General features: G+C 39.8%; 1 protein-coding gene across 2 annotated transcripts; it reads left to right on the plus strand.

Moving 5' to 3' along the window:
• Window positions 1-3,905: 3,905 nt before the first annotated feature.
• On the plus strand, window positions 3,906-9,983 carry LSMEM1 (leucine rich single-pass membrane protein 1; the record flags this gene model as incomplete). 2 transcript variants are annotated; one of them, XM_084259792.1, is made up of 3 exons in its annotated part: window positions 3,906-4,038; window positions 5,915-6,037; window positions 9,853-9,983. In XM_084259792.1, 3 exons carry the CDS (start codon window positions 3,906-3,908, stop codon window positions 9,981-9,983), a joined length of 387 nt encoding a protein of 128 aa, XP_084115918.1. The 2 variants fall into 2 exon arrangements, with proteins under 2 accessions (XP_084115918.1, XP_084115919.1); XM_084259793.1 differs by having other exon boundaries at window positions 3,906-4,032.
• Window positions 9,984-10,874: the final 891 nt, after the last annotated feature.

Genomic DNA, 10,874 nt, shown 5'->3' on the forward strand with positions numbered 1-10,874 from the left:
AAAATATACTTACTAAATATCTTAGCCATTATGGAAAAAGTCAGTATTTGGAATCTTACATGGCTTGGGCAAATTAACACTAAATATAGACCAACAGTTTCACGCTGGGGTTTCTGAGCTTTGTAGGAGCAGCCGTGTGCTCAAGGGAGACAAAGAAAGAACTACAGAATTTGTAGAAGGTTTTATTGTAGTTGTTTCTGAATAATTGGGTTTTTTTTTTTCTTCCTGATAACCTAGCAGTCAAAGCTCACATTGTAAGTAATTTGCATGCTATTGCTCTCCTGAATTACGATTTTTAAGATAGGGACTTTTTTTGTTGCATGTGCACTGTGCTTTTAAATTTTGATAGAAATGATTTAAACTGGATTTAAAAATTAACTCCTGAATGTGAAAAGGCACTGACTCTGAAATGAAATTAAAGAACAAATTGCTATGACTCACTCAATAAGCTTCCTGTTAGCTTTACATTAAGCCCTATTATAATGATGCTTATTTTGTAGTTAGCAGTAGTATGGTAAGAATTCTTTCTATAGTTTCATACCAGGCTTCTATGGGTAAAATAAAGAGCAAAGCATTTTTTCATGGACAACCATTTTTCAGAATATTTATTTATAGGTAGCTAAATAATTCTTAAGTGATAAAAAGAATCAGCTGCTAGCATTGATCTAAACCAGAGGAAAATGGAATTACTTACATTTCAGCTCAAGGTATTAGGTTCTCTTAAGAGGATGTGGCTTTAGTCAATCTTAATGAGCAAATTTGCACCAGAGTTGGAAAGGCGGGTTGAGTTAGTGTGATAGAGAATTTAGTAACACTCTGGCCTCTCTAGCCTTGCTGGCTCTACCCAGATGCCCTCATAAGGAAACACCAAAGATAGCAACAACTGGGTGTCAAACAGCTGTGGGTCCTGGTTTTAGGGCCATGTGATCTAGTATCCATTTTCTCACAGCGTCATTTGCAGGCTCTTGAACCACACCCAGCTCAGTTTTCTCTATTCTTTATTTTCCATTTGCATGCTTTACTTCCTTTTAAAATACACTGAAATAGCATCATTCACACCTCACTTTATCCTAAAAGAAGAAATTGTCTTTCAGAGCACTTCATGGCTCACTATAAGCGTTGTCTTAGTGCTTTGGGATGCTGCTTTGAGTCACCTTTTGAGTCAGTAGCAAGGCCAGTAATTTGGAGATTTTATTAGCTGTGTTGCTCTTAAGTCAGTTTTGTGGCTATGATTTTCTAGCTTGTCCTCTATTTTGTAAATGTTGATTAAGCCTTAGTATGAGATTTAAGCAACAGTAATTACATTCCTAAAGAGGAAGCTAAGGCTCAAAGATATTAAGTCAGAGATCCAAAAATGAACCATGTATCAGTCATCACGCCCTAAATAGAAGTCGTGTTTGGAAGGATGTACATGACACAATCTTTATTCCTCATCAAACATAGTATTTGGAATAATAAACTATAGAGATGACAGAGTATTTCTAGAGGGATAATTTAGAAATCTATAACCATCTAACAAGCAAAAATTTTGGGCCTTTTTGTTATCTGCACAAAGAGAAGATTTGGTTGACCTCAGAGGCCCCCTTTTCTCTCTACCAGTGGCTACTTATTTGTCACTTTAAGTCATTCCCTTAGGAATGCTCCATGAAGTATAGTTGGAATTCAGAAATACCATTGTCTAAAGTGCTTCAGTAGTTTAGTGCTTTAGTATCCTATCTAAAATTCCCTGGGATTATGTGTTCTTAAATAAAATTTCAGGATAACTGAAAGAGCATTTTTGGCTTTTAACTTTGAAAAAAATTAAGTGACTTTTGCACTTAACTGTTTTTCTTAGCGAGGATTCTAGAAGCACTTTTTTTTTTAAAATAAGGAGTTTTTAGATCACTAGGAAATTTCTGAAATTTAATGTTTTAGAGTACAGTTTGAGCTGCTTAGTAAAGGGCTGGTACCTTTTTCTCAGATTTTCTACAGTGTATAAATCATTTCCCACCCCCGACCCCCCACCCCGGATTTGATTCCTCCCAATTCTATTATATTTATTTTCATTCTGTATCTAAGTGTTAAAGGAAAAAGGAAAGGAAAGTAGGAAGTAAATAGTGTTCCCTTGTTTAGATGGGCATGATGCTTTGACTCCAGACAGATAACACAAGATTTTACCCTCAGTTTTATTTTGGTTGGTATACTTATTATTAACTGCCTCAATTTTTTTTTTTTTGAAAACAGATTTAAATCCTAAAGAAAATATCTTAAATCTTCCAACTTAGCATAAGTCTCTGACTTCTAAATCTGGCACCCCTACGGGGTTTTCAGTCTATGGGCAAGTCAAAAGCGTCAGCAAATGAATGCAACATGTATTATAGATGTTTGGATAGAAGAATGTACCAAATCCAGAAAGGTACAAAGTAGAGATAGGCTGATTGAGCTGCGTCTAGAAAGAGGATTAGGAAGAAGTGGAGAAGGAAGTAGCATGAGGGAACTCTGAAGCCAGGCTCCTGCTCTGCTATTAGCAAAATATATGACCATAGACATTTACCTTCTGAGATTCAGTGTCCTCATTCATGGGCAGAATAGGGACTAGTCTAGAGCATGTCTGATATCCTTTCTAGATCAAAAAAATCTATATCACTATTAGACTTATTTTATGAAAATAGATAACATCGAAAGAGAAGACTTTTATAGTAATCAGAATTTGTCTTTTAAGAGTCTTTTTAAAAATAATTAAAAGGTCACACGTTTTCTATTGCACTGGAGCAATATCTTAAAATAGACCTTTAGCCCATTCAGACCTTTTAGTGTTGCTCAAAGTAGTGCTGTCATTAGAGAATATTACCTTAAATATAAGGCTCAACTTTAAAATTATTTATTTTGTATGTGACCCGTATCTAAGGAAACTTGGGCAGAAGACTACAGAGATCCTGGAGTCCAGTCTGAAACTGGCTGTAGGTTTCCTCTTTGTAGCATCTAAACTTGCTATGATTTTTATCTTGGGGGTTCACAGTCAGCATCTTAAGAAAGGGGCTCATATACCATATTGAATAAGATATAAAAATTACAGTTTTGGGGCCTCCCTTGTGGTGCAAAGGGTTAAGACGAAACCTATGAAGCTTCCACAGCCTCTGCAGCATTAGTTCAATCCCCCCCAGCAGGCCAGGGAGCAACCCACATGGTGCAGCAGACCTCTCCTGACTTGCCCGCTGCTCGCCTCAGCAGTGTACTTCGGTCAATCTGCCTGTTCTGTTCCCCACTTTGTCTCCGGTGAATCCTCTCACCCCCCCCCCCCACCAACCTCTGACCTGTTCCTCAGCTCTTGTATGTATAAATAAATAAATCTTTAAAAAAAATTAGTTTTGTATTACAGCTTCATGCAATTAGAATGGTTTATAGTAATATTCCCTTCTCAGAATTGTTATGACCACAGTCTGACTAGCTTAATTTTATCTTTTCATGTGTATATAGATAAACTTGCAGAAAGAATTTGAGGCATCTTGCCAGAATAGAACAAAGTAATGAGAGAGGAAAAATTCAAAAGCAATTACAAAATAAAAAGCAGGGCCAGGGAAAACAGGGCAGAATTGAGGGATCTAAGGCTGGGGGAAGAGTGTATGCACTTTATCCACTTATGCACTCATAAGTGGGATATAAAGCACTGTGCAGTTCTTATACTTGGGCCACATGTTTGACTCTGAGCTTCCTGGCAAGCAAAGCAAAAAGGATAAGTACAAAGTTGCCCCTAGAAGAAAATATTTTCTTCCTGACAAAGTTTTTCTAGACATTTTCAGTTGAAAATATATTTATGTATGCTTCTTTGTATGTCTGACCAGCTGCTTGCATGCTGTGATGCTTATAAAGTTTAACTTCCCAGTGAAGTCTCCTGTGTCTAATGTCAGTGCTTTCTTCTAGGCACAATGAATCTTTCCCAGGACACTAGCTCTGGTGGCATTCATGAAGAGAGGAAACTTTATGTTGTGGATTCCATAAATGATTTACACAAGCTAAACCTCTGTCCTGCTGGACCGCAGCAGCATCATTTCCGTATGTGTCCTCTCAGGCTTGGGGCCCTCCCCAGCTTCCAGGCCATCTGAAAATAGCAAATGCTGATCTGGGGGTGTGGGTATGGTGGGCACTAGGAATAACTCAGTCCTGGAAATACTATTCATTATCAGGCAAGTTCTGCTTTTGTTCGAAAAATACTTGATGGGCTTATGGACTTTTTTGGTTCATAAGCAAGATTTGAAATCTTGTTTTCAAAAGTTCTAACAAGGCTCTCCCTAGAAAAGATCGGAGGTCGCAGAGCTCATCTCCCAGAGACTTGCTTCTCCCTTTTGACAGCTCTTGTGTAGCAGCCAATCACCAAAGGAGTCTGCTTTCCTAGAGGAGTCTTACTTCCTAGTGGGTTGCTAAGGAGATGTTCTACACATTCCAGTTTTAAAAAACTATTAAAATGTTGTGTAGCAAAACTTTATTTTCAATTAAAAAATGACAAATTGCCCCAATTAAAGGATTATAAAAAGGAGGGGAAAAGAAAATAAAATCTGCTAAGTACTAAATTTGTATCTTGTCCCCTAATTATAAATTAGTTCTATAAATCAGCCTGAACACTGACATTCTCATGCAAATGTTCATTGCTCACTGCCATTGTTCATATGCACGCTAAACTCATTTGTCCTAATCTTATTCTTCCTGTTTTTTCATATTTCAACAAATATATTCATTTTTTAAAAAATTGACATAATATTGGTTTACAGCACTGTATATGAGTCAGATATAAGGGACCACATCCATTTTTTTTATTATTATCCTTCTAAAGCCTTTCTGAATTTTTGGGTTTTTTCTTCACTTTAATGTGTTCAGATTTTCACCCATTGTTTTTACATTTCAGTCTCAAGAAAAGTAGATATTTTGGTGCTGGATTATATCATTGCTCTATTCAGGAAGTAAGAGCTGTTGAGAGGGGGTAACGTAAGATATACTTACAAGGCACGGGACATAAGCCTCTCAGCTGTCCACTACCAAGTGGCGTGGTGTGTGGAACTGGGGCAAACTGGAGGTAATGAGAAAAGTAATTCAACTATTTCTATTACCCCAAAGTCCTGCATTTCTTATTCAACTTAACTTGGGTGTTATTAGGCCAATAGAATTCACAAAATAATGACCAAATGCAGACAGTTCATAGTTTGGGTGAAACAAGTCGTTTTATAAACTTGTCTGCATTCTCAGTTCAACAGCAAATCATTTCTAAGAATGGGATTGGAGAAAGTTACTTCACTGGTGTTGACCAGAAAGTCCATATTGACTAGTTAAGACTATATTTCTGGGACGTGTTGAAACTGAAGCGGGGTCGAAACTGAGGTTAGGTATCAAGTCTTGGTGGGCTTAGCACAAGCAGCTCCATTTTGTCCAGTCATTTTCTTTTTTTTTTTTTTTAATTTTTTTATTCTTTTTAACAATACAAAAATAATTCATGGCCATTTTGTTTGTCTACATGGATGTAGGCATAACTGACTAATTCCGATAGCAAAAGGAGTTTCCTGGGAGATACCTCAGAGCTTTCAGCCTGCTGTACACAGTTGGTGTCCCACTGTCAGTGGTGTTTACTCCTGGGTGACCCTGGGAAAAGGCAATAGAGCTTCTATCACTGAACACTTAATTTCTTTATTCGCCATGTCCTGCTGCTTCAGTATTAATATCCATCCTCAGAAAACTTTCCAATCAGGGGGAAGGAGATAGCTTAACCCTGCGTGTTCTTCAAATACCAGTATAAGGAAGGTAAGCAATTCCTGGTCCAAAGACATTCCAAAGATGGCAGTCACTTTCATGGTGACTGAGAGAGAAGATAGCAGTGAAGGCTCTTCATTTCCGCTGACCAGTTGTGTGCTGAGGATTGGTGTTATTGTTCCTTTCACATTACCTCTAGCGGAGAAGATCCCAGGCTTTGGCACTAACTCAAGAAATGGAAGTCGCGGTCTGTTTCTTATGGGGCTGATAATTGTGCTGATAGTCAGCCTGGCCCTGGTTACCTTCGTGATAGTTCTAGTAGGTAAGTACCACCTCTTTGTTTTTCATTCCTTGTATGCACTTTCTTATTACTTTGTTCCTTTGTAACCAGATATGTTTTCTGGCATAAAATACTTATGCTGAAGAACAAGGAGAGGCAGCACCTAGCCAAGCCCTGTTCCTCTGGGATAGGGTCACCGGGCACAGTCCCACGACATAAGGCCCGACTGCTAAGGTTCACAAACACTGACATTAACCATTTCTCTAATGCTTTTCCATTTGGAGTCCCAGTCAGTAGCTTCTTCTAATTAATTCTAGATTACCTTAACCCAATACTCAGTTTTCTCTGGTTTACAACAGGTTTCTAACAAACAGCCACAATCAGGTTTGAGCTCCTTTCCAGGTTTTCTCACTTTCCGGGAATCACAAGTGCTGTGGGCGGTGCAAGGTGCTTGGCTTTGTTGGGGAGGTGACCAGTCTGGCTCCTTTCCTGTCTGGCACTGCCCAAGCTGGCGTCTTGTTTCTCATATAAGCTGTCCTGCTTGCTCTTGGCCTGGACTAGGTATGTCGTGCCCTTGAGCAGTGATCCAGGCTTCCTCTTTTTTTCAGTCAAGAAACCCCTGAGGTCTCAGGCCTCCCTCCTATCTGTCTTGGATGGGGGAGAGCCCTTCCAGTCAAGACTGCCCCCTTCTGTCGAGCCCAACAATTTTCTTTTTTTCTTTCTTTCTTTTTTTTAAAGATTTATTTATTTGTGCATACAAGAACTGCGGTACAGGCCAGAGGTACCGTGGGGTTGGGTGAGAGAGTGGGGAACAGAACAGGCAGAGCTACTGAAATACACTGCTGAGGGAGAGGTCTGCTGCGACATGGGGGTAGCTCCCTGGCTGCCGGGGATCAAACTCGTGCTGCAGAGACTGTGGATATTTTCACTATTCTGTGCTTAACCCTTGTGCCACTAGGGAGGTCTGAGCCCGACAATTTTCTATTTCAGCTAACCCCTGCCTATCATCATCTGAAATTATTTCAATTTCCTCGCTCTCCCCTACCTGCCAATCCTTTCTGCCCCCGCCTTAAGAGTAGAAAGAACCCAAGAGCAGGCAGTCATTTTTGAACCCTTTTGCTTAGATCCAATACTCAGATTTCTCTACTCTTTCATGCTTTGCAGCACTTGTAGCCATCAAATATCCTCAATGGGAAATGGAGCCCATTAAATGCTCTAATTTGAGTCATTTGGGACCAGAGGAGGTAGAGAAGGTGATGATGGGAGGAAAGGATGAGAAAAAGGCTTGACTTTATAGCTCTCACCTTTTTACTCCTGCAAATTCCTTCCTCTTTCTGTCTTGAAGTTCTTTAATCTGAGTGTTGGGCTGGTGGGAAGGAATGATGTTTAATTCCTTCTCTCTCATCCAACTGACTCATTTGCACTTAGAAGTCACAGAGGGAACTAGGCTTATAATAATGTCTCTTGTATCTGTCAACTGAAGGAGGGTCGACCCTGAACCTGCAGGGCCAGAAAGAGCACACGCATTACTATTCTGAAATGTTATACCGACATAAATTGATGCTCCAAATATCACTCTGCCATACCCATCTGGGGCAGTGATTGAGTTAAACTATTAGGAAATATTAGGTATGATTACAGATGTAGGAGCAACCCAAAAGAACTTCTCTTTTATGTGGGATGATAATAAAATTAAGGGTAATGAAAAATTGTCAAATGCCATACATTGAGTCCTTGCTCTGTTCCAGGCACTGTGCTGAGCACTTGATGTCTGTTAGCTCACGACCTCATAATCAATCTGTAGTGAAGGATCTATTATTATGGTTTTACTGATACTGAAACTGAGGGTTAGCGATTTAGTAACGTACCCAAAGACACAGCTAATTGTACAGAATCAAGAATCAAAGACACACTTGGCTGACTTCAAATACCCTGTACTTTATCACTATTGTACTCCTCTTGTATAAAATAGGATTTATTTTATATTTGCTTCTAGTGGTTTATATAAAAAAGCAAAATTGTATTAAGATACAGAAAGAGAATATGAATACAGAAGAATATATTTTTACTGAATAATTACTCTGTGTCAGACACACTAAATTAATTATCTTAAATCTTTACCCCAAAGGTAGTATTTCTCTTTTACTGATGAAAGACGAAGGCTCAGAGAGTTTACCTCTTCGTGTTTATGCAGCCAATAGAAGCAGACTGGGATTCAAACCCTGGGCTGTCTGCCTCCAGAACTCCCTGCACCCCACTGCCTGTGTTGAAGTAGTAATAAAGACTGCCTGTGGTTTTCAGACAAAGCCTATCCAACTTAAGACCAGACTTGGCATAGGCATCTGTAAATGAACGTGACTTATGCTCATTTTTAACAAGGAAATCTTTTTGTTCTCAGTGGGATTCAGTACAAATTTGTATCATTTTAACTGAAGTGCAAGGTCTGTATTCTTTATAACTCTGGCATCTTTACACAAGAGGAACAAGACTGTTTCAAACTGATTACACTCTTACTAACCGTTGGACCTTTTGTTTTTGTCACAATCTCTGTCCTAAATAGGAATAATGGGCAGCAAACTAGATTACTGTGGAGGACTGTCTGCCCTTGTAGCCATTTTGAGTGGACAAGCACTATATTCCAGAGAATACTAGATGCCAGGGATGTTATTAAGTGTTGCCTTAAGGAAAAAGAAACCAACATGTTCTATGGTCAGATGAGAGTGAGAATTGCTGGGTCATGTTCAAGGTTTTTATTTCTTACAGATTTCCAAGAGGCAGATTAATAATTAACTTTTCTCTAGCTTTTATGCACATGGAGCCCTTTTTCTTTTTTGGAATTTAATTTAGAACCGGTGTGTTGTGGAACATACTTAGGCTACTTCCTTCTGTTCTTGAGCTTTCCCGATAGGGGAAAGGATGTCCCATGTTGCGGATTTACTTCGGTTTCAAGCTTTTCCCTGGAAGCAAGTGGTATCTCTGTCTTACGTTGTCACAGAGCTGAGTTAACACCCTTCCCTCATGTCTTGGGCCATAATTCCCTAACACAATTTTTCAGACATAGGAAAGGAGCAGCTTCCAAGGAACAGTTTGTCCCCAGGCTGGAAGGTGAAGCTCTAAACTCTGGTTTACCTCCTCTGTCAGTGTACGGGCCAAGCACAGTGGCATGTTTCCAACATCATTCTTTCCTGAAAGATCCCTTGGAAAAAACTTACCTGAAATGGAAATGATAAGAAGCAGAAATACGAAGTACAGATTTTGTGCTGCATTTCTTGGAAATTTTGGCTCTGATAAACAGACCTGACAATGTCCCATTCCCGAGGGTACTCTTTTGCCAGGGGTTCTGTTTATTGTGAAAATGCTGCCTTTCTGTTCTCAGAGTGGTCTGATGGGGGTTGTTATACACTCATTATGGGCTGATAATTCACAACCAGTAAGAGCTATGTCAGAATAGGCTGCGGCTCAAAAAAAAAATCTCATTTCACAAATAAAGAGCAAAAACCCTTTTCTGAAAATGGGTCTGAAAATGAGGCACCCTCACATTCACTTCTCTGGGGATAATCAGGCACACTGGTGATTGCCTTTGTTGCTCACAGCCAAGGCTTTCTCGGCCAGAATTAAAGTGTGGAACAGCCAAAGGTGGTCTAGGCTGGCACCAAGAAGTTGTAAGAATGTTTCACTTGATAGGTGACTTCAGTCTTAGGCAGTTTCTCGCCTCAGCTTTTGGACCATGTGGGATTTTGTAGCAGGGAATTGGCCAAGATTGCCATTTAGGGCTCAGCTGAGCACCAGCACGGGGCTCATGGGCCCCGAGGAAACACGGAAAATCAACCTAACATAGTCTGTTTTCTATTTGGAAGTTCAAACTGGAAACCGGATGGAAGATGTGTCGAGAAGACTAACAGCTGAGAGAAAGGATATAGATGATCTTAAGAAACTTAACAGCCTGATCGTAAAGCGACTCAACCAACTGGAGTCTGAACAAAACTGAAGAAATGATCTTCTAAGAGCGACTGCTGACACCTGAGCTTCCCACTCTCCTGGGCGTCTACAGACTTAAGAACTGAATCAGTGTGTTTTTACAGGCAACAAGTTGCTGGAGAATGGGACCTGTCCAGGGGGCCAATTTTCTGCTACCGTAATGGGAGCAAGTGTAAGGCAAGGGGCTCAGGGGACAGCAACCAGAAAGGGGTCCATTTCTTGGTAAGGGCCTTCAGCATAATGGGGTTCAGGGAACTGTCATGGAGGAGAACCCACAGTCAGCAAGAGAATTCAGCTCTGTAACTGCAGTTCCACTTATAGGGGGAGATTTGTCGCCAGCATAAAATCATTTTGCCAATGGGGTTGAGGGAGCCTAATGCATCTTTACAGACTTCTGGGAAAGCCTAAGGAATGTGTTCAATTATTTGTGTTCCGGGGAACCAGGTAATAATTCTTTTCAATAAAAGAGGATCGACTCAGGTGACTGAACTTGGATTCTTATTTCTTCCAGGGACAGGATATGGGCAGACCTCAGAGGTAGTTGCCTGCTTGGATTTGCTAACTATGTGTGTAGGGTGGGGTGGGTGAGGCTCAAAATTTGTTCCACTAATATTTGTTGAGCTCATTCTTGTGTAACCCATTGCACTCTAGAGGAGCTTACATTCAAGGGGGGAATAAAGATGTATAGTTGTACATACTTATGGAAGCTTTGTTTATTTCTCATGAAAAGAAAAAATCCTCAGTAGCCCATTGACTAATTTTGAAGAATTCTGATAGTTTTGTGTATCTATTAAAATACTGTAGGATTTTATATATTTGGAATCTGCCCTCTTTTAGCAGATATGGTATGATATAAATGAGCTTAAAAAGGCACGATTCTTACAAAATCTTTTATTTAATA

The sequence above is a fragment of the Talpa europaea genome (genome assembly GCF_964194135.1).
Source record: "Talpa europaea genome assembly, contig: HAP1_SCAFFOLD_110, whole genome shotgun sequence".
NCBI lineage: Eukaryota > Metazoa > Chordata > Mammalia > Eulipotyphla > Talpidae > Talpa > Talpa europaea.